Below are 24,431 nucleotides of genomic sequence, written 5' to 3'. Positions count from 1 at the left end.
GAACATTTCCCACAGTTGGGTGCTAAGCGTAAACAAGAAACGACAGAAATGCGATGAAAACCTACTGTGGCGCCAGCATTAGAAAATTAAAAAATAAATTTATATGTTACATTGTCGCATGCGCGTGCTGGTTTATCGTTTTTAATATAGTAGTGTAGCTACATATGCTTTGACAGCATACTGAAGTCGAGTTGAAACGGCGAACATATGACAAATGCAAAAAAATTATACCTTTAACAAAACAATGCTAGTGTAAAAAATTACATTTCTTGCAAAATATATTGTACAAAAATAAATTAATAAATTATGTGATTTCTCTCAAGCAGAGACAAGACGTTTTTTGGGGTGTAATGCGCTAAGGGATTTAAGGCGCAAGGGACGAAAATAGATTTAACTTATCCATGCGGTGTTGACGTGATAAAGATTTGGAGAATAGTCTTGCCCAAATGTACACCGGTGTGAAAATGTACACCGGTGTGGGAATGTAATCCGGAGACTAGGCGAAGAGAAGAAAAAACATGATGTAAAATAATTCTATTAAATAATACAAAAAATAAATTTACCTGGCCAACAATGCATTACTGGTGTGCAAAATATTTACAATCACGAAATTCTAGATAACCCTTTTTAAGGTATCTTCTCTTCAGAAACCACTTAAAAGTTAAAATGCTCACTAAATAATATGATTGATTGTGACAAATATAACGCAACAAAAATACCAGAATATCACAAAAAAAATCCAAGATCTTTGTCGAAACGGCGAACGATGTTTATTAGCGTAACTACCAAGAGTTTTCTTCATATACAACCGCCCCATGAGCACTAACATCACCGGTATGACGTATTGAATGATGGAGCCCGCGTACGAACCGGTTATACTGACCAACAGTTCGACGTCGTATGTTATAAAAGCTATTCCGATTGGTGGAATCACGGTAAGTAACGGGAACAAGTAGCTTCGAACAAATAAACCATAACGTTTTCCTTCTTTTAAAAACAAAGTTTTTAAATTTTCACGCAATGTGATTCCAATGATGGGAAAATTTGTGGATAAGGTGAAAACTGGGAACAGATCTAAGAAATACTTAAAAAACAAAGGATGCTCAAAATTAAGGGTGTACAAATCTTCGATACTGTCAAATGCGAAAACAGCCGAGATGACGAGAAGAAAGTAAAAAGTCGCCACCATGACAAAATCCACCAACAACATAGTGTTAATTTTAGTTTTATTGACAACTGGAGTGATGATGGAAGGAAGAGAATGTTGACACATAAATGAATACACAGCAACGCCAAAAAAGTTGGGCAAATTCTTTACATCAAATATCTTTGCTTTGTGGGTGCCTTCGCCTTTCCCAATTCTGAGTAAGGCAAGTGTGACCATGACCACAAACGCTAAATGAAGAGTAAAGGAACACTTAAAACAAGCTGACCTATAACAAATGATGTCTTTTACAGACATTCGCAATTTTTTACTTAGCTTTCACTTTATTTTCATTTTTCATTCATTTTTTTTAAAAATGATCTTTTCATGTGTAAAATTGCTCTCCGAAAAGTGTAATATATAAATTTCCCATGTGAAGTCACGTGCGGTCAACCTACCTGCCCATCTGAAAAAGGTAGTGACCATTTGGAGCATCTTCGTTTTAGCCAGGTTGAAGAAAACGAAAGGACACAGACACACTACGAACACAACCTAAAAAAATTTGTCACAAATTTATAGATGTATTTAAGTGAAGAACTAAGCTGACTACAATTAGCAACAGGATTAACATTGTAATTTGGTTAGGACTTTATGTTAATAATCCAGACGCTGTGCGAGAAATAAGATCAGAATTTTAAGCCATTATAAGAAGTTACTATATATATTTTACAGTTTAAAAAAACTGGTTGACAAAAAAAAATATTTACAGGCGTGTGTTTAGCAGACCAGAAAAAGATCACTCTAACAAAAAATACTTGTACCACAAAAAAGAACTTCAGGAGAAAGGAAGATAAAAATGCGTTACGTTTTAATTTTACATGTTGCAATACGGAGTCAGCTATAGCAGGTATGCTAAGTAACAGCCTAAATTTGACTTCTTTATACTGACGTAAGCATTTTTGTGACGTATTTAAAAAAATGCTATCCTTTGATATAAAATAAAAATATTTTTTGAAAAATGGTTTCCTATAATACGACTTCTTATACATTTTGCTGAGTCAGCACATTCTGGGGAACAGCAGGCTTTATTCAGTATTCGGAACATAACAACGTGTCAAAAAATTGGTACTAAAAATATCATTTAGGTATGTCAGCAAAAAAAAAGTCATCTTAGAACATAGAAATAAACAAGAACATTAGAAAAATGTTTGTACTGTTTGTCTGCCAAATATTCACATAAAGATGAGGAGATGAATTAGATTTGTCTTCGACAGATAGCCTACAATGCAATGTTTTGCAACACGCATCAGGTACGTATTTTCAAATACATCTCAAAACATAATGGTTGCAACAACTCGCTCCTTCATACAAGAAAAAGCACAACGCACTCTTTTATACAAAAAAACTCACCAACATAATCCTGTACATATCCAAGTTGCTAATGTGTTGACTGACATTCTTGCACTGTTGATTGGCACGATCAGTTGTGTTAAAAATATTCGAACCACCACTAAAAAATAGTTACATGAGACGGTTAAGTGCTCGCTTGATTTTAATGCTATGAAATGTGCTGACAGCGTGAGGTGATGGAAAACTAACGACTTCTTAGTAACGAAGGCAAAATTTTCTTTTCATGAGTACAAGATTAAGTAAAGATCGGTACTGGAAAATGATATATTTCTAACTTCTGGTAGTCAAAATCCCAGAAATTCGGCTTTTTTCTAATCTTCATTTGATAACATGATGAGAAGAAATATATAACCAACCAAGTTACTGAGTGCTTCTTTGAATTATTTACTCTTTTGTAAACAGAATAACGTAGCTTGCACACAAAAAACATACTGAATCTTGCAGAAAAAATGTTTGCGAATTTGACTAAAATATTTTCTTTTGAAAATTCTCATGTTTATTAAAAGTACTGCAAAGTAGTCATGGAAAAAAAAAAATTTTGTACAATACCAAAACAATTTATTCCGAGCAGAAATTTATCTCGGTACCCTCTTAATTGCAAAAATATGTGTGCGAAAATATTTTTTTGATATCAAATTAACCCCACAAACATATTACTGGAAACTTAATTATCATTGAATCACAATAACAAATCGAACAACAACTTATTCTTTATCAGGCATGCTTGCTATATATGACATGGTACAATAAAACAGATATAATGTTTCGTTTATTTCAAGTATATGTAAAAATAATTTGTTCACATTATGCTGCTGGCGAATGGTAATGGTACATGAAATATTAGACATACTTATACAAAAATACCTGGCGAATATATGCACATCAAACATAACAAGCATTTAAAAGTATCGCTTAAGTTAACACTGAAGATTTACAAACATACCATATCACGCTAGCTAGTGACTTTGGTACTGCAGCTGCATAGATGGCAAGATCACCATAGAGGTACAACGCAATCACGATATAATAAAGAATTAAACCAACTAAAAAACATGAAAATAAATGTGAAGTGATAATGTTATGCTAAATTTACCCTAACAAAAAAATTGTTGAAAAAAGGGTAACAAATAAAGCTAATAAAAAGTACCTTTGTTAAAAAACATGTTAGCCAATTGTCCCTAAAAAGAAATAACAGGAATAATAATTTAAAACTCTATTAAAGAAACAATTTTTGGTCAGGACAAAATTTTCGCACACAAAATATTTAGAAATTTCTAGATAGTTTTGTCTGGCAAAGTTTAAAAAAATCACACAATTTTATGAGGTGATTTTGACATCGATTATCAATTGATTGTCGTGAAAGTATGCAAGTTCACAGCGATCTAAAACAATTGGTTGTTGAACAAGACCTAAAATTAGAATAGGCTGAAGTACACCTTATCACAGCTACAACCCTGAATAATAACAATAAAACTATCAAAAATTGCATACTACATACTGTAGTAAAATTACCTACAGGACAAGATTGTAGCAGAAGTTTTAAACTTGCCAAAATTAAAACATACGTTGTACAAAACTTATGGATTCACATAAACTCAAAAATAAAATATCAATTTGCAATATCTAATTCTATTCATTGTACACATGTTAGCTTTTATATTTGCAAAAAAGGGCATCTCATCACAATTCTTTTAAAACGTTAAAACATTAAAAATCAAACTAACATTCTGTTTCCAAATCACATTTTTTGGTGCAGTATATCAATAAAAAGGCACTTGTAAGGTACAAATATATAGCCATGTTCTGTAGAGAGAAAATTGCAGTTGTATAATATCCAAAATAATCATCAATACATGGAAATAGATTTCTTACTGTGCAACCTTCAAGTTAAAATATTATTACATACCAATTCAACTTTGGTTGTAATTTCATACAAGTCCTCATCTCCAGGATCTGAAGAATAAGAATCTATGAACCAAAAACATTTAAAAATTATAAAGCCAATAGTGAAAGTCTTTCAATTTTATACATCTACTTATTATACCCTACAACTAAAGTCTAATTTGAATCTGTGTAATTCGAAAATCTTCATAATTTGACCAAATTTAAAGTCATCGTTAATTTTTCTTTAAAAAATTTAAAGGAAACCCAAGTAATAAAAAAAATGTTGAATTTTATTATAGAGTTTAAAAAGTTGGCTAACTAGTCTTTTTAAACTTTTAGTTTAAAAAAAAAGTTTTTTTCGTTCTCAAGGTATTCACATTTAAAGAATTTATGTTGTATAAATTATGATGTCATATTTAAGTAATTAGCAAATTTTGAAATTTTCTGTTATCAGTAATTGATTACTTTAATTTTTTTGCTAAAATGACACTTGTTTTCTCCCGAGTTATTGGGTCATTGGGAAAAAATTTAGAGGCCTAGCACAAGCAAACAAGTTTCAGCGAAACATTTTTGAAAAACTCAACTGAACTTACTATAATTTTAAAACTCCCCCTAATTCCAATTATAATTTTTGCTTAAGAAATTTGAATTAGAGAGCCAACTGTAATAATTTCTTGAAAACAGAACAAATAAACGTTTGGAAATTATTAAAACAAATTATGCTTATTAGGATTGACCTTGCCGACTTGCTTCGAAAAACTGCAGGCATAAAGTTAGGAATGTTTTTGAGAACGCTAATACTTTATCCATTAAAAAATGGTTGATATAGAGCAAGTCTATGTTTGAAAACTGCTTAAAAAAGGACAAGCTAACAGAATGCCACTTTAATGCTTACTTATCATCAGTGGAGAGTCTTCTGCTGGTTTGAATTCAACCTCGTCATCATCACTGTCGATAACATCTGCTTCAGTTTGTTGCTAAATTTAAGACCATAGCTTTGTTTATTAGCTTAATAAATACCATTTTTGTTCAAAGAAGATTTTCTGGAATAAGGTAAATGTTAATAGACAGGAATTCTACTTGAGATACGAATACGCATAAAAAAGATCAGCGTTAAAGAATCACACGCTCAAGAACCACCAGAAAAAATAAAAAGAATAACATACTGCATTTGCTGATTGTTGACCACGTTTAATTCTTAGAACAGCATTTCCAATTGACATAGCTTCTATCATAAACGTACTTGTACAATAACTAAAAGAAATCACATAATACTATGTAATCATTGTAAACTGTAAAACAAATTAAAAACATACAACAAAAGTAGAAAAAATATTGATGTGTAAACAAACCTCATGATAGCTAGAACACCAATCGCTACAATACCAAGTGCCCATCCTGTCTGAGCAAATGCTTGTGGAAGGGCTAATGCACCAGCACCAACAATCAAATTAAAAACATAAATGAAGGCTACCTATAAATTAAAAAAATAACAAAACATTTCACACACTAAATATTAGCAAACAAACATTTATCTGCAAATCTGTTATTATCATAACTACCTGTCTGTTGGATATGGTAGCTCACAGTTTACTTAAGGAAAACCAACAAAGATGGGATCCCGCAAATATGGTAAAATTGTTGTGAGAATTCAGCAAATGAGTTCGTAATATAGACCACAAATTTAATTAGGTTCTGTATAACACCCCCTGTGAAACAACTTTATTTATAAGCTATTTCCTTGTAAAGAAATTTATTTTGAGAAATTTTTATCAAATATATTCCTAATAAAAAAAAAAAAACAATATTTGAAAAAGGTTTAAAGTCAATTGATAAATTATTCAAAAAATTAGTTAAATTTAGAAACAACAAATTCAAATACTTAATTTTGAAAAATACTCCTTTTGTAAAATCCTACATTTGACTGTTTTTCCTTATTAGAGCAGCGCATGTGCTTTCAAAGACGTCATTTATCCTGCATCCAGGCAGGTTAAGCCTGGTTACATGATTAGGTTAGCCCTCCAAATTTAATATCAAAGTCATCCTTCAACCAGCGCTGGCATAAAAGTCATCCCTCACCTTTATGTCAGCACAGGTTAAATTTGTGATGGGTCAGCAACACTGAAAAAGGTCATTAAAATAAAATTATTTGACTAAAAAATAATATTTTCCCAAATTTAACTCCAAATATTTTTACTTTAAGAAATATTATCATTCTAATTTTTCTTACTTATTTAATTCACAACATATGTATAAAGTTCAACCAGTTTGATAGAAAATATTTTTACAACAATCAGTATAATGTCAATTGTTAAAGAAATTAAGATGTATTTTTAAATTAAATAATTCACATGAAGGCTTTGTTTAATTACATTTACAATGTCATTTCTGAATTCCTTTCACCGAAAAATAGTAAAGTACCAAAAGTTTAGACATGGAGGTATAAAAGATAAGGATATACATGTTTAAAATTTCACTTTTTATTTATTATCCATTTTCAAGGCTATTAATACACACTAATTTTGGATAAATCAAAAAAAAATATCCCTTCTTTCTTACTTACAGAAAGAGATCTCAAATAGAAGAAAATTCAGCTAACCATACAGAAATAAAACAAAAGAACTATACAGCAAATCAAAACATTCATAAGTGGTTCTTGCCTGTGTTTTTTACAGAAATTCTGCTTCAAAATATGTCACAAATAAACGCCTATACAAGAGGGAAGTACTATTAATTGATTGACTTGAAATTTTCAGAGACATTTTTTTGAACATTCATTATGTCATGATTACAATAGCGCATGTATTTTTATGCACACACAAAGATGCTCCACATTCTTAAAAATGAGATTATAGCTGAGCCATTACTTGCTCCTCAGTTCCACAAAAATCTTGGCTAGCTGGGTTATATAAATTTCTGAACTTTGTAACCCTGAATTTGTTTTTTTAATAATTTGTCTTTTCATTTGGATTAGATAGATAAAAAAGTATGATCACCTTTACAATATCATATAGTCATTTTAAAGAAAAATCAAAAAAAGTAAAAAATAAAAAAACTTTTACAATAACAGAATATTATTTTAAACAATGATTTTCATGATTCATTGTTAACCTTGTCAACTTTCTGTAATTTTGGGGCGAGTTCGGGGTTTTGAAACAAATTCAAGTATTACCCCGAAAAAACCCGCATAGACACAAAAAAACACTCAAAGATTCACCACAAACGATTTAAAAAAATATAAAAATTAAAATAAACTTACAATGTGATATCGAAGTTTTTGAAAGAACTGGTTTTAAAGGTTTATGATAAGATTTTTTTGATAAATAACTTATATATAAACCTTATTAACTCTTTTCTCTCAAGCGCCTTTTTCCACCTGTTGTCCGCATGGTATGTTAAAAGGAATTACATTTCAGAAAAGTGGGGGCGGTTTTGGAGGACAACTGACAATTTAATTCGAAAAGTCGCCCGAACTCGCCCTTATATATGCAGGCATTTGTGGCTTAGCAGCACCCTCTTGTTGGCACATGGCAAATACCGAGGTGATTTTTATAAAAACAAGTTAATTTTGATAAAATTTTGCTGAGGCGAATTTTTTTTTTCGCAATTAATAGAATCCTTTATTTGCCTTGAATCTATCAAAAATATAAAGGAAGCATAGCTAGATAGAGAGTCGATAGAAAGTATTCCTTACATGCAAGAATTAATAAAGATCATAAAGTGGTTGCTGAGCATTTTGGTTATTTACCCTAAGTGGAACTTAAGTAGTTTCAATGTGAACAAGCTGGCTTGGAAAAAAAGCTAGAATTTAAAAGGCAATTTGCTAACGCCACACACCGAAATAAAAGTTTATGTCATCGTTTTTGCTGAGGCAAATTAAAATTAACGTTGACATTTTTTGTAAACGTAAAATAGGTAAATGTTGACGCGAAACTGTATAATTAAGGTTACAGTATATTTAAATTTCAATTAGAAAGACTGCTCCTGCAAAAAAAGATTTGATTTCATTACCATCAAATCAGGTAGCTATACACCTTTTAGAATTTTCACATTCTTGGCGGTAAGCCCTTTTGGCTTTAACAATTGCGTGGAAGGCAAAAAGATGCGGGCACCATGTACGCATTTTTAACATTGGGCTAAAAAAAGTTTTGGTTTTTCTTGCAAGTGTTTTTTCGTATCACATTAAAAAAAAGTTTTAATTCTTCTCAGTAATTATTATTTTCCCATAAAAAAGTTTTGGTTTTAGCTAGCATATTTTCACCATAACAAATAATGATAATGAAGGAGGGTGTTACGACAATAATAATCAATCTTGTTTTTCACTTAAAGAATAACTATTTTAGCAAAAAAATAATGCCGCTATGTACCTAGTGTACCTAGTAAGATTATTAATTCTTGTTCTAAATCACATAAAGAAATTAAATTTGCAAGAGCCCAATTCTGTTTTAGGAGTGTGCAGAGAAGACTGAAAATTCTTTATAACTTGTTGCATGTATAGACAAAAGATACAACATTTCTTTTGTGTGCAGAACTCGCATATGTGTTTACAAAATCGGAGATACTTTAGCAAATGAATTCATGTGTGAATAAAAGATGTTCGTGTGCTGAAACAATAGAGACACGAAGGTTAATTAAATTTTTAAAAATTTTTTTGTGTTAATCCCTTAGCAGCTGCGGTAATTATAAAAAACAATAAGCCGCACAAAAAATTCATGTGATCGTTGAATTTCACGTGTGGGAAATGAACTCTATTGTTTTTGACACGCAAAAAAAGATCATGTATTAAACAATGGATATATAATAAAAATGAAAGTTCTGACGCTACCGAAAGCTCGTGTAAATGTAATAACTATCGTGCATATGTAACATTACATTCAGGCGGTACCGTATCCATCCGTCTCAATAATAGTTTAATGCCTCCAAAATGTTTTTGTTGAAAGAAATTGTTAGAGTTGAAAGGTCTTACCGCGGAAAATGTGAACAATAAAAAAGGTCTATATATGTCAGGATATTAGCTACAGAGGTATAGACCACTTTCTGTGTGACATAGTTGTTTTAATTTTATTTTAAGAACAATGGGCATGCACACACTTTTGTGTAAGTAAAAAAGCAAGACACTGTGGCAACAAGGGTGCCAATTCGCTGAAAGTGCCATATATATATGTGCGCGAGCTCATTTTGTTATCATTGAAATTTTGTCAAGAAGAAGGAAGGTGCTATTTTGTCGTTGTACTCTCAATTTATTATTTGTGGGATTTTATTACAGGTATTTATGGAATAAATGATATAAAAGACAGTTTTTTTAGAACTCTTCCACTATCACTGCTCGACATTAAAAGAATAAATTATACATGGTAATAAATGTTTAAAAAAATGTTGTTTCGGGTTGTTTCAGGTTTCTCCGAGCGAAATTTTAATTTTTTTTTTAAAATGCTGGAAGTTGTCTGACAGCTGCCGTGGCTTTTTGCGATGTTTCTGCCGAGCCAGTATCCTCGTGTTTGTGGCACACTAGGTACAATGTCTAATAATAAAGATTAAAGAGTTTTGGTGTTGCATTAAACTCTATTTCTTCTTTAAAAATTTCACTCATTTTAAGCAAACATTTCTTTTTGGGGTGGATTTCTTTAACTACTGTGGTCTGTTGTTTAAAATTTCTACCTACAGAAATGCTTGCAAATTGCAAATTTTGTAAACATTCGCAAGTCATCTATATACGAAAAACATCTTTGTTATCAAATGAAATGAAAATGGCATATTCTATATCAAACCCTTGACGTACCTTCCAGGAATAATGAGAGTCACTTTCCAAAGAAGTAGCCATTGCTCTTCACCTTTTCTGTTCACTGTTTTGTCTGCCATTATTGATTCACGTGGTTCAATGTTTTTGTTTCATTGCTCTATCTTGTTACGGCAAATGTAATAAAAATGTTCTTAATTCTTTTTGGCAAGTTGGGGCACGAAAAAACAACCCTGGGAATAGTAGCAGGACGAGTCTGTGAGAGTTTTACTGACTTGTATCTCACAAAAGGGGGCTTGGAGGCCAGTCCTTAATCATGACGATGTTTAATTCCGAAAACATGTTTCCATGTTAACTGGCGCAAATAGCAAACCTTTATTTTATGTACGCACAACTTGTGTATTGTGTCTGTTGGTGCAGCGAACTTGATCAGTTTTTTCCATCACTGTTCATGCTAGTCCTAGCGTGCTTGGTTAGAGCATGTTGGCAACTTAGAATAGTTTTATAGTTTTCTGTTGTGTTTCGTATATAAGATCTTATACCAGTGACTTCTTTCCAGTGGCATCTACAAAACATGATGGTTGGGCAAACCTGTCGTTTAAGTCTTTGTGCATTCACACACTTGATAGACATGTGTGCAACACAATCATGTCTTTTATAACAAGATTTTGCATTTTTTATTGCATAGTTGTCCAAGATTTTACATTTTTTATTGCATAGTTGCCCAGTTGAAAATAGCTCCATTTCAGGCTTTAAACTCAAAAAAGATTTTTAAATTCATACATATTCAGTGAACTTCTTTACTTTTTCTAACGGAATACTTCACAAAGCTGCTCATGTGCTTTGACAGATGTTAAATCTTCTACCAGTAAGAATACTGTTGCTAAGTTTGCGCTCGACAAGTCCCATTCGTTCAACTTGTCATCTTACCAAACACGCACAGAAAAAGTAACATTTCCAGTTTGAATTGCAGTTACTCGCGCCAGTGTTTGTAGCGCATGCATGACTATAAAAATGTTGACGAATGCGATCCTAGTGCTGTTTTAAGAACATGTAGAGATAGGAAAATGTATGTTCTAGCGCAGTCAAGTGCGCACGTCACGGCAATCCACAGCAAACCCCGTCAAGTCACCGACAAGTCACCGACAATCCCCTAATAGTCACCACACCCTCATCCAAGACCTATTAATCCAACACCATTCCAAGGCCATCCCATATTAATCTACATAAGACCTATTATTAACCATAATGAAGTCATCAAGATTATAGCGCAATTCCCTAATAATCAACGCGCACATAAGGGAAATTCCCTCACAACAAATCCAGCATCCATCCGGCAAAATGCCATGTTTATTTATATTAATCACCGCACCTATCCAAGACCATTCCATAGTAATCTACATAAGACCTATTAATCCAGCACCCCGATCCAAGACCATTCCATATTAAGATTTCACGCCTCAGGAGCATAAACATGCTCTTCACAGGACCTTCCGGAGTTTCCGAATTCCCGGTATAGAAGGTCCCGACGTTGACGGGTATATCGGGATGGTGCGACCCAATGTGCTGACCCTAGTTAAGGGTCAGGCAGAAGATATGGGGTCGGCGAAGGTACAGATATCGCTATGGATACATTGGAGGAAGCCAATAGAGGGAAACAAAGAGTATGAGGAGGCGAATAAGCATTCCATAGTAATATGGTCTCAGTATTCCGGGGTAGCAACGTAGATGACATACTGGATAGGATGTTCGCCCAGGTAAAAACACATGTGGAAAACCCTGCATTCCCCAAAAGTGGCTTTTCGATAGGTCGAATCCTACACCTTGATGTAGACTTCCATATGCTACGGTTAACAAGAGGCTCATCATATATTCAAACACCTAAATGGATGGCCACCAAGAAGTCCATTATTAATCCAAAAAATAAAGATGAGGATTGCTTCAATATAGGCTGTTATAGCATCCCTGCATCATGAGGAGATTGAAAGGGATCCACAAATAATAAGCAAGCTGAGACTATACGTAAGCCAATATAATTGGGAAGGTATAGGTTTTCCGACAAGTGTTAAGGATATATCAAAGTTCATGGATAATAACAAGGAGATTGCGGTGAACGTCCTGTATATAGATGGAAAGAGGATCAATATCCTACGTCGATCAACGCATAACGGGCGTGGTAGACAGGTGAATCTACTGTACATCACTAATGGCAAGAAGAATCATTACACGGCCATCAAAAGCCTCTCACAGCTCTGATATGATACCTCAAAAAATACTGCAAAAAGGCACTTTTGCCTGAACTGCCTCCAGGCATTCCCCACATTCGAGGGATAAGCATTATAGGTACTGCACCGATCACGAGGCAGTTAAAATTACGATGCCAACGGAGGCCGAAAATGGTTATAACATAGGGATAGCCAGCAACAATTCAAAGTACCCTTTGCCATCTATGCAGATTTTGAGAGTCTACTTGTCCCAGTAGATGAGACAAGGGGTAAAAAGACTAAAAAGCTAAACAAGCATGTACCATCTGGATGGTGCACATATAGTACCTTTGCCTATGGGGATGTACTGGATCCCCTAACAGTTTATAGGGGTGAGGACTGCGTCACCCGCTTCGTGAACCACCTAGAGGATGAGATCAAGAGGTTATATAATACATCCCACAGCAGGACATGAAGCCCCTAACAGAGGTCCTAAAAAGGGAACATAATGAGGCATCGAAATGCCATATCTGTTTGAAGCCCTTCGATGACTGCAAAAATAACCGTAAGGTCAGGGACCACTGCCACTATACCAGGCTATATAGAGGTGCAGCGCATAACAGCTGTAATCTCAAATATAAAACACCCAGCCATATACCTATTATATTCCACAATCTGTCAGGATACGACGCACACCTGTTTATCCGAGAACTAGGTGAGAAGTACAACATGCAGGACATTGGGTGCATCGCCCAGAACATGGATAAATACATAAGCTTCAACGTTAAGATTAAGGTACCACTTGGAGGTATGGGATATGGTGATGGAAAGGCGTACAAGAAGATTGAGATTAGGTTTATCGATAATTGTCGATTTATGTTATTTGACAAATTGGCAAGCAACCTTGGCGATGAGCAGTGTAAAAATCTCCGTTGGTTTTTCACCGAGGATGACACGCTTAAGCTCATGCGCAGAAAGGGTGTGTACCCCTACGAGTACATGGATGGATGGCAGCGATTCGAGGAGCTGAAACTACCTCCCAATGAGCCATTCTATAGCAAGATCAATATGAAGGGTATCAGCGATGAAGATTATCAATACACAAAAAGGGTATGGAATTGTATTAACCCAGAGGGTGATAACGTCGCCATGGGTGACTACCAGGATGTGTACATAACCACAGACGTCCTGCTATTGGCCAACGTCTTCAAGACATTTCGGGGCGTTTGCTTGGACAACTATAGCCTTGATCCCGCCCATTTTTACAGTGCACCCGGCTTGGCCTAAAATTTACGGGTATAAGCCTAGAACTCCTTACAGACCCCGACATGCTCCTCATGTTCGGGAAGGGTATAAGAGGAGGTATAACACAAGCCGTACACCGATATGCCAAGGCTAATAATAAGTACATGGGAGAGCAGTACGATCCGGAGGTTGAATCCTCATACTTGCAATACCTTGATGCCAACAACCTATACGGCTGGGCCATGCGTCAAGATCTGCCCACGGATTGCTTTAAATGGGTGCGAAATGTCGAGGCATTCACCGAAAAGCGGATCAGGAAGCTCATTGAAGACAACAAGCATGGGTACATTCTGGAGATAGATATTGATTATCCCGAGGAGCTGCATGAGAAGCATAACGAGCTGCCGTTTCTACCCGAACGAAGGAAGGTCCACAAGTTTGAGAAATTGATACCGAATCTAGAGCATAAGCGTAAATATGTTGTACACATCAGGGCCCTTTACGAGGCTATATAACATGGGCTTGAGCTCAATAAGGTGCATAGGGACATTGGGTTCAACCAGAAGCCCTGGCTGGCGGGGTACATTGATCACAACACGAGGTTGAGAACGGCTGCCAGGATCGATTGCGAGAAAGATTTTTACAAATTGATGAACCTTTCGGTGTTTGGGAAGACTATGGAAAATATCAGAAATCATCGCCACATCCAACTGGTCACCAATGAAGACAAGTATATGAAGCTCGTAATGAAGCCTAATTTCAAGGATGGAAGCAGGTTCAGTAAAACCTACTGGGTGTAGAGATGGGTAAAACAGAGGTTAAAATGAATAAGCCCATATACGTCGGCCAGGCCATCCTGGATATGTCAAAGCTCATCATGTACGAGCTCCACTATGATTACATGCAGCCCAAATACGGTAGCAAGCTGCAGCTCTGCTACATAGACACTGACAGCTTTGTGTACCACATCCGCACGGAAAACTTCTATAGGGATATTGCGCGGTATTTTGAAGCACGCTTTGACACAAGTGCCTATAATGCCGATAATAATAGGTCCCTCTTCATAGGCAAGAACAGGAAGGTGGTAGGACTCATGACGGATGAGCTAAATGGTAAAATTATGACGGAATTCGTCACCCTAAGGGCAAAACTCTATGAGTACAAGAGCCTCACCAAAGAAGGCGGTGACAGGAAAGCCAAAGGCGTAAAGAGGTGTGTAAACAAAAAATCCATCACCTTTGACGATTACCGAAGATTCCTGGAAGAGGGCGTTGACCTCCACAAGAGCCAGGTCATGATACAAAACAGGGGTCATACGTTATATACCCAAGAAGTGAACAAGTTGGCACAAAACAGGGCAGACGATAAGCGGGTTGTACAACCCAATCAAATTAAGATGCTTGTCAGAGGCTATGGGGAAATAAAATGGAGGCATGCCTGTATATCGCCTTACTCCTGCCCTATGCCCTGATTGACTACATACTTTTTAGATATCGACGTATAATAAAGATGTCATCCGATATTGCACAAGTCTTTGACAATGCCTCTGCAGAATATGAAAATATTGAGAAGCCCATCAATAAACGCCAGGCTTTGAGGTAGGCCCTACGCGAAGGCAAGGGGCATGTACAGCGAGTATGTACAGCGGGAACTTTAGGAGAAGGGTGAAAATACTGCAAAAGCACTGTCAACCCATGTTATAAGTCTATATGCCAGCATGATAGGGACTTTTGTGGATATAGACAGTGTTGAGGAGCTAAGGAGAGATATTGAGGATGACCCTATTATTAAAGATTCCTTCGCAAACCTGGGCATACTGGTCTACTGTACATTTGGTAAGTTTCTGGCACCTATTCCCATTGTGGGGCATACGGCAAGACATATGAGCACAAAGAAGGATGCGGAGAAGGAGGCAGATACGGCGGAGGAGACGTCGGCATAATAATAAAATGAGTGAAGAGGAACACAAAACACAAGGACACAAGTTGGCAGCACTTATGAAGAAGAGGAAGGAAGAAATGAAGCAACAAGAGGGTACTGTAGAGCCTGCCTCTTCTGAGACCAGTTCTAGCAAGTCGATGGGCAGTGTCCACATCTATGGAGGTAGGGCTTTAGCCGTGATTGCTGTAGGAGTAAGCGTCTGGTATATGTTTGGCATAGGTAAAAATGAACCCAACAAGCCAGTGGCTAATCCGGAGCGCAAACAGGGCAAAACCCAGCCTATCCCAAGCATGCAATGAATTTTGCTAAAAAATGATGCTAATAAAATGGCAACAAACAAGCGTGATAAAAACATGGGACCAAAAGAAACCATGATTATTGATGCCCTATGGGAGTCCGTCAGACTCGTCCCATGCACAATACTAATCGCCATGGGCGGAAAGAAGGCGTTGGGGGTTTCCAGGCCTGGAGCCAAGATGGACCTGGAAGACGGCTTGAAACTAGTCGGGTATATGAGCGCGGTGATGCTGTTCGACGAATACGTGATCAATCAGGGATGGTACAAGAAGTCCCTGATATCTCCGAAATAGACCGCCTGGTGAAATTTCTCTTTAGCCTTGGGGTAAATAAAAATAATGGAAGAGGAGTACAAAGAGTGCCATAGATGTTTAAAATCTCTACCATTGAACCAGTTCAAGTCAAAGGGCAAAGGGCAGCTGACAAAAACCTGCATTCCCTGTCTTGATCTTAGTAGGGTACCAAAGGGCAATGTCAAACGCCGCATCTATATGCAACCCTTATATGAATTAATAGTTCTCCTACAGGATCACATTCAAGCCCAATTTAATGAGGGGTATACCTGGGAGAATTATGAAAGGCATGTTAATAATAAGGTACGCTTCAGGTGCGACAAAATGTTTAATCGACCAACGCTTGCCGAGGTCGCTAATGCATTACGATGGGCACAGTATGCTATAACATCCGGGGATCAGATGCTGTAGGCTAAAATATGTCTCGGAATAGTCACCACAAACAATAAAATGGACATCAAATGTTGCCGCGCATGCAAAAATCTAATACCCATACACAAGTTTAAAATTAGGAGTAATAGTCGAACGAAAAGTTGCATAGACTGCCTTGATAAAGCCAAAAAAAGGCAGGCGACTCAAAGAAATAGGGTCATCGATGTTGAAATAGACCCTCGTGCTATTGATGCAGAAATTCAGGGTGTTCAGCAGGATAAGAATTACCTCATGCTGTATGATTTATTCACATCCAACATTATATCCCAATATATCGAACTTATCGAGGATAGCCCGGAAAAGGCAAGGCTTGTTGAAAGGTACCGTAACGCATTGCGATGCCTGCAAGGTAAATTAACATATACTCCACCACCCCTCGAATACAAGGCTAAAGGAACTAAGCTCTACCCTGCCTGTCTCTACCCTGGCTGTCCTTGGTGAATAATCACGGGGGTATATTAATATGTGGGTCATGCTTATGTGGGTCAAAAATACATAATCGAAAGTGGTCCATTTACTGAAATAAAATGTTGGAAATTGTGTGGGACCCCCACACAGCAATTTTCACAGGTCTGACGTCTTGCGGAAAAACACAGTGTGTACTGAACCTCCTCGAGCAGGAATATAAGAAGTACTTCCACAACATTGTCATCCTATGCCCGACTATACGGTGGAATGCTTCTCATTTGGAGAAGGTATCTTTTTGGAAAGACCCCTATGTATTTCTGATAGACCCAGAAACCGAGCTGTTTGAATAGGTAGCGAAACTGCCCCAATTACTGGCAGGCGAAGAAAGTCTTTTCGTGGTTGATGATTGTATTGCTAACGAGGACCTTGACAAGCGGAGACAGTCCCTGCTTGAGCTTGCTATTTCAGGAAGGCATCACAAGCATAGCCTGTGGCTCTTAACCCAATCGTATACTGCCCCGCTCAAGAATCTGAGGAGACAGAAAAAAACCCTGTTTTTATGGTACCCACATGAAAAATCAGATATGAGGCTAATTGACGAAGAGACGAATCTCATTCCGGACTGGTACGAGATCAAAGTTGAGCTGAAAAAATCTAGGTACGCGTGTCTATACATAAAGCTCGACCCTAGAAGTTGGAAATTTTGAATATAGCAGGATGAAATCCTCCGGCCCAAGTATTGGTATATAGAAAGATGTCGTCGCAAGTTGTGTTCAACACAGGAGCCATCGAGATCCTGCTCGATGAACAAAATCAACTCCTGTTCAAAAGGGCAGATATTGGACGTTTTCTGGGTATTGTTGACATAAAGACCAATTTTCAATATGTTGAGGGAGTCATAACAAGGCAAGAAATTATAGGAAAAAGCGAGGGGGTGCCACCCTCCCCCGATCAGGTATGCGGGGAGGAGGGAAAAATGGGCATGACGTCTTTGTCACGCTCGAGGGCGCCCTGAAAATTGTGCGTAGATCAAAAAAGTTAAAAGCTGTTGGGGTCATTAAATGGTTGGCCAGGGCAGGTGTCCAAAAACTACAAGATGTAATTAAGGAGCAGCGTCAAGCCCTTGAGGGCAGGGATGGGGCGATGGCCATACTTTGTGATGAAATTGAGGAGAGGGACAACCAACTCCTGGCACTCGGTGATGAGCTCGAGGATAGGGATGAAAAGCTTAGTCCCCTTAACCCTATTCGGTCTGGGGTTTTTCGAACATACTATGACCGGGGGGGGCGGATTCCGCCCCCCCTCAATAACTTTTCATAGGGTTGTTCAAATTGAATCAAACTTGGCACACTTATAGTACGTCATAAAAGGAACAAAATGGCGCCAAAAAAAATTTGCTTGCGTCAGCACATTTTCTGTGACGTCATCAAAAGCTCGAAAATTGTTAAAAATGCCACTATCTGCTTAAAATATAATAACTTTTGTTCTAGAGCGAATTTTTACATTCTGTTTGAAGTTTCTGAAAGCTAAATAAAAGTTATTTAACATATCTTCCGGTTTTTACATGGATCGGATGAAAAATTGCCAAAAATTGCCCGAAAATCCGTTTTTTTCCGATTTTCGGGTTAAATCCGACAAAATCGGGAAATCGGATTAGTCACGTGTTCAAATTACTCCAAATGATTCTTCTTGATGAAACAAAGTTGTGTTGCAAGTTTCAAGTTCTAAGGATAATCCTAACAGGAGTTATTATATTTTCCCCATTATAAGGATTTCATAGAGATTTTTAGGGGTAGTTTCGAGTAATGGCCAATATCTAAGCCTCTGAAAGGTATGGGACCTAAAAAATTAGCATGCAGGTGTCTAATAGATAAATGTTGAAACTCAGTAAGTATCATAGCCATATAACAAAGCAATCAGGAGTTATTAAAAAAAAACCGTCAGGGGGGGCGGAATCCGCCCCCCCCGGACCGAATAGGGTTAAGCAGGACAAATCGGAACTACGGCAGAGTCATGTACCACGTCGTCATCAATATGATACCATACTATGTGTGGTTGATAAAAACGACCCCCATGAGCATGGAAAAGAGGGCATACATGAGCAATATATGATACGATGCCAACGTAGGCAGCTCAGCACAAGGGTAAATATATTAAAGGCAATGTATCCCGAGATGACGGTGAGAAAACCGGAATGTGACGACCCGAATGCCGTACATGCCTGGTGCCGATTCAGGGATGATTGTCTTGGTACCGATAATTGTTACCTCAACCATTTCAAATTGCTCCACAATGATACGCGGGAGCTATTCGAAGGTATGTTTGACATCCATATGTCGTAGGCAAACGCTTTTTAATACTACTCCCACGGGTAGTATTAAAAATTATGGGTCCAGGGGGGCATCTCCCATGGGTCCTACCACTCTTTAACATGTTATGGAGGTACTTCAACGTTTTCAGGAATAAGCATCAACTCTTCTGACACGAAGCTTCTTTTGTGACCATCCTTCAAATAATATAGAAGACGACTACCCGTCACAATATGGTCCAACCTATATATCTTTTTACTCCACCAGGCATCAGTTGCGCGTTTTTTCGAATCTCCATATTCCTCCCCAGGCTGTAACAAATAGAGGTATAAACCATCCTCAAGTAGGGGTTTCTTCTCGGGGTATTCCTCATTTTTCATGAGTTTCGTTAAATCCGATTTAAACTCGGAACCATTGTCACATTAGAAGGTTTTGGGGTAGTGTATGGGTCCTGCTTTGCAGATGTCCTTGATCATGTCGGCGACCTTGCCGGCTCTCTTCGTTCTTAGGGGTCTCGCTACCTTATAACGTAAAGCCACATCAATCCTTGTCAGAATATACTTGTACATTTTGCCATACAACCGATCCTGGGGCATATATAACAGATCGAACTGATGCATCTCGTTGGGTGTAGTAATTGTGAATTGTGGATAATCGATCTTTTTAGGACCTCAAATGTGTCTCAACCATAAGAGTTGCCTACTAAGCCAATGAGTTACTAGCTTTTTGGAGAGACCACCCTCCTTTGCGAGTAACCCGATAGCTTTGCGGCCGGTCCACAGATGTTCCGGAGTGTAGTAGAAATTGCTTCGCCTTTCAGCCTCTTCCTCTGTAATGATATGTGGTGATGCTTTTGACTTTTATTTATACATATTAAAAACGTTGTTACAAATACTTGTAAGCTACAAAGCCTAGCAGGGAAAAAGAGCCAAGGACAAACGTTAACTCACCATCTTGTTGGGTTTTTTAAGGTACGTAAAAATCCTTCAATTGAGGTGCCTCCTTCTCTGAGGCAATATAAAATTGATACATAGAATCATCGAGCTCCCTCAAACTTTGTCCCAACTTAAGCTGCTTCTCTCTTTCCTTCGCAAACCAGTCTAATTTTTTCTGTCTGTCCCGTATCCATTGGGCCTGAGCTGTATTTAGCTTTTCAATGGCCTGGTCATGCCTTTTCCTTTCCACCTCGCCGTGCCCTGAGAGCTTTGAAAATTGAATAGTAAATTAAAGTCGTTCAAACAAGTTTTCAAGTCACACGTCGATAGAAATCTTGTGACCCTCCCACCCACCCTAATACTTACTATTACTTGAAATAGAAGCAAATAAACAAAGTTATTTTCGTTTGAATACGTGTGTTAGAAAATAACGTCAAGTTTTTCAATATAACCATGCGCATTCTCATAGAATAATAAAGGAGCGGTATCAGCAAACTTTATCCGAGTTTGCCGAGTGCACCCGCGCAAGGCTCTGATCAGGATGAGGGACAGATTTTTAGGCTCAAGAAGATCGAAGAAATCGAACATTACCTAAGGGATGACATAAAGGAGCGGAATAGATTGGCGAAAAAATTTAAATTGCACAACATGTGGGTCGGGATGTGCGACCATGGTCTGCTTGGCGTAAGTGTTATTACGTCAGGGATGGGGATAGGAGCCATGATGGGGGTACCCTTGGCTTGTGCCATGGGGGGACTCGCGATTGCCGCCAGTATAGGGCAAGGCGGTCTTCGGAACGCTTCAAAACGCCTACGTGTTAAGTCCAAAAAATCATGAGGGTGTAAGGCTACTTGCGGAGGCCAAATTAAACTCGATTGTGGATCTGATAAGTAAGGCAATGGAAAATGGTGTTATCAGTGACCATGAATATAGTCTATTAGCCGTTTAACAGAATCTTAAATGCTATCAACGAACAGGAGAGAGCCCAGTTGGTTTCCAAGGGTAGGGAGGAGGGGAAAGACGAAATTTTAAAAGAACTTTAATCTGTGCAATATGCAAGCACTATGTAGAGTCCCCACCTGAATATAGGCCTTAATTTTAGAAGAACTAGAGGGTATAACATCTGTGCCCGCCAAGTACAGTTGTTCAGATACCTCGGAAGGTAATAAAAAACGACATGATATTTTATAGGCCTTTTGAGCCTATAAAATATATGGTTCTAGTCCTCGCTTAGCAATCACTCCTTTTTAAAGTCTTTATAATGACATTCTGTGATGTGTGTCTGTTGGTAGTGGTTTTTGCCTTGTACGTATACAGACGAAAAGGCCAGAATAGCGCTGGCTTGGCAGGGCTCATCGTAGGGTACAGGCATACTATAGAATTTGGTGGTAATTACGTCCTTGTAATATTGGAGCTTGGCATTCACATAAATGTCTTTTTTTACAGGCTCTGTCGTTAATTTTTCAAAGATAAACTCCTCAACCCTTGACCATATTTGACGATATTTTGCAACCCAATCGGGATACTCCTCGAAATCCAGACTCATTGCCGGTGATGCATTTGCATTGTACTTGGTCACTCCATTCAGGGACCAGATTTTTTGTGTCTTTACCCTCAGGGCCACTACAAGGTCTTGTGTATGATACCCTATCACATATCGTTTGTTCTTACCTCCATTGGCAAGCATGGCATCCGATACCGTCAAGTATTCCACATTGATATCGTTAATGTCTGTAAACATAGCAGCAAAATTGTAGAATATATTAGGTTTAACAAGTTCGTTCTCAACTTTTGGCATCTTGTTTATTATATATTATCATATGGATCGAGTACCCTTTCACAGTCACTGCATTCTTTATTCATTTATTAGGACATCAAGGCGAGCCTCCAGATCCTTGATCCTCCGTTCATTGGAACCCTCCTTCTCCTCCTGTACGCATGCCAGGGTTACAAGTGGTAGGGATAGACCAATGGCAGTAAGGAAGGTCAAGAAAATCATACTTTTCAAGCTGTATTGACATTTGATACACATTTATTAGTAGTATTTATCTTGCAACATTTTGCTGTAAGATAACGTTTTCAGGCCAACCCCCACAACTTTTTGAGGCCTGCCTTTTCATCCTCCGAAAAGCACCAATCCATGACCCTATCCGGATGCCAGGCCAATGGAAGAAGATCCTCCCTAATCCCGGCCTTTTCGGATTTCCTCCGGCGATAGGCGGAGAGTAGCTCGGGCCTAGTGTTCATAAAACTAGACATGTCCTGTGTGACAAACCAGTCTGGCACATACTCGAACAGCCAAGGATGATTTCCAACAGCCTTGTCACACATATCCCGCGTCTTGAAGCGATCCGGTACATGCTCTAACATGTCAGGATACTCCTCAACAGCCATATTGCACATGTCTTGCGTTTTGAACCTATCCGCTATATATTCGAGCATTTCGGGATCCTTTTCAACACCCTTGCTACACATGTCCTGTGTCATGAACCGATCTGGTGCATGCTGAAACATATCGGGATCTTTTTCGATGGCCTTGCTGCACATATCTTGCACTATGAACCGATCTGATATGGCCCCGAGCATCTCGAAATCCTTTTCAACAACCTTGTTACACATACCTTGTGTTATGAACCGATCCGGCACATACTCCAATATCCCCGTCTCCTTTTCAACAGCCTTGTTACACATGCCCTGCGTTTCGAATTTTGACGGTACATCATGCATAGGGATACTCCTCAACAGCCATATTGCATATGCGCCGCGTCTTGAACCTGTCCAGCACATGCTCCAACATGTTAGGGTCCTTTTCAACGACCCTGTTACACATATCTTGCGACTTGAAATGGTCCGGTATATCCATGAACATAAGGGTTATATCCTCAACAGCCTTGGTAAAATATTCATGTTTTTCAATTAATTTAATAAGATCGGTCTCATTAAGAGCTGAATAACGTTGAAGGCCCCGTTTTTTGGCCAACAATCTTAATGAGAAATTTAACAAAATCGGAAGATTTCATTCTGCTCAAAGCTAACGCGGTTATTTCCCTTGAGGGAACTTCCCTTATGTGCGCGTTGATTATTAGGGAATTGCGCTAGAATCTCGATGACGTCATTATGGTGAATAATAGGTCTTATGTAGATTAATATGGGATGGTCTTGGAATGGTGTTGGATTAATAGGTCTTGGATGGAGTGCGGTGACTATTAGAGGATTGTCGGTGACTTGTCGGTGACTTGACGGGGTTTGCTCTGGATTGCCGTAACGTACCCACGCGACTGCGCTAGAACATATATTTTCCTCTCTCTCATGTAGTCATTCTCCTTGTGACTTCTTCGTTGTAATTCGTCAATCCCTTCACAAATGATGGGTTGACCATGTAGAAGGATTCTCGGGTTAATGTAAAAATCTTCCTGTTCTAGAATAAGCTTTCAACACCTCTTATGTTATTTACTGTAGTAACATTTATGTTCCAGCGTAATAAGCATTGATTCTACTTTAACACTACCGTGAACTCCATCATTAATACCTTTTAGCAAGATCCCTATCATTTTACTATTTTAATTTTAATCCTTTACAAGTCTGCTAAAAACACCTATTATCTCAGCCTCAGGTTTCTTATAATCGTGTTTCTTATAAAATATATCTGCGTTGTAATAGTTTTAAAAAATAAAACTGTTGACTCAGCATTCTCAAACTCGCATGGAGTGACAAGATTGTAGTAGTCCCTGGTCCAACTCATTTTCCGTCCTGCCAAGTGGGCACTTCAACGTTGACTCAACATTGAAAAGACGTTGAATGTAACGTTGAAAAGACGTTCATTTTGCGTTGAAAATGAAAGCTCTTTTGACGTCTTTTTCCGACGTCTCTTCAACGTCCCACAACAGCGTCTTTTCAGCATTAAAACGACGTCTCGCAACGTCTAATCAACGTCGTTTTTATTTTGTTTAGAAATGTTCACGCAACTGTTATTCCACCTTTATTTCAACGTTTAAGCAAAACATTCTGAGATTTGGTCAAATCAGCATGATCAGGACGTTTTTGTACATAACTAATCCGAATAAAAATAATATCGTTTGCACTGTATACGATTTTTTAGCATAAACATCAGCAATATATACCACTAATAAACCATACTTCCTTAAAAAAGCATGCACGTCGCCACGCAATAAAAATTAATGTAAGCTTAAAT

At 37.7% G+C, this 24,431-nt stretch overlaps 1 protein-coding gene across 2 annotated transcripts; it reads right to left on the bottom strand.

Moving 5' to 3' along the window:
- Positions 1 to 519: 519 nt before the first annotated feature.
- LOC130649098 (transmembrane protein 104-like) lies at positions 520 to 10,344 on the bottom strand. 2 transcript variants are annotated; one of them, XM_057455303.1, is made up of 10 exons: positions 10,218 to 10,344; positions 5,791 to 5,912; positions 5,605 to 5,692; positions 5,334 to 5,415; positions 4,461 to 4,522; positions 3,702 to 3,732; positions 3,498 to 3,597; positions 2,555 to 2,654; positions 1,603 to 1,696; positions 520 to 1,395 (listed from the first exon to the last, which is right to left on the bottom strand). In XM_057455303.1, the coding sequence occupies exons 1-10, from the start codon at positions 10,257 to 10,259 to the stop codon at positions 674 to 676; spliced, it is 1,443 nt and encodes a 480-aa protein (XP_057311286.1). In that variant the 5' UTR covers positions 10,260 to 10,344; the 3' UTR covers positions 520 to 673. The 2 variants fall into 2 exon arrangements, with proteins under 2 accessions (XP_057311286.1, XP_057311287.1); XM_057455304.1 differs by having other exon boundaries at positions 4,461 to 4,516.
- Positions 10,345 to 24,431: the final 14,087 nt, after the last annotated feature.

This window comes from Hydractinia symbiolongicarpus, chromosome 7 (assembly GCF_029227915.1).
Source record: "Hydractinia symbiolongicarpus strain clone_291-10 chromosome 7, HSymV2.1, whole genome shotgun sequence".
Lineage (NCBI taxonomy): Eukaryota > Metazoa > Cnidaria > Hydrozoa > Anthoathecata > Hydractiniidae > Hydractinia > Hydractinia symbiolongicarpus.
Note: the sequence above shows the minus strand (reverse complement) of the source record. Positions and strands in the feature narration are given on the sequence as shown.

What these genes read in the sequence shown, in the direction of transcription:
- LOC130649098 (XM_057455303.1), bottom strand. Translation starts at nt 10,259, where the DNA reads ATGGCTACTTCTTTGGAAAGTGACTCTCATTATTCCTGGAAG. An exon ending in GTCAACAATCAGCAAATGCA is followed by an intron (nt 5,416 to 5,604) that starts GTATGTTATTCT and finishes TCTTAAATTTAG; the next exon opens with CAACAAACTGAAGCAGATGT. An exon ending in TACCTTTTTCAGATGGGCAG is followed by an intron (nt 1,396 to 1,602) that starts GTAGGTTGACCG and finishes CTCTTCATTTAG; the next exon opens with CGTTTGTGGTCATGGTCACA.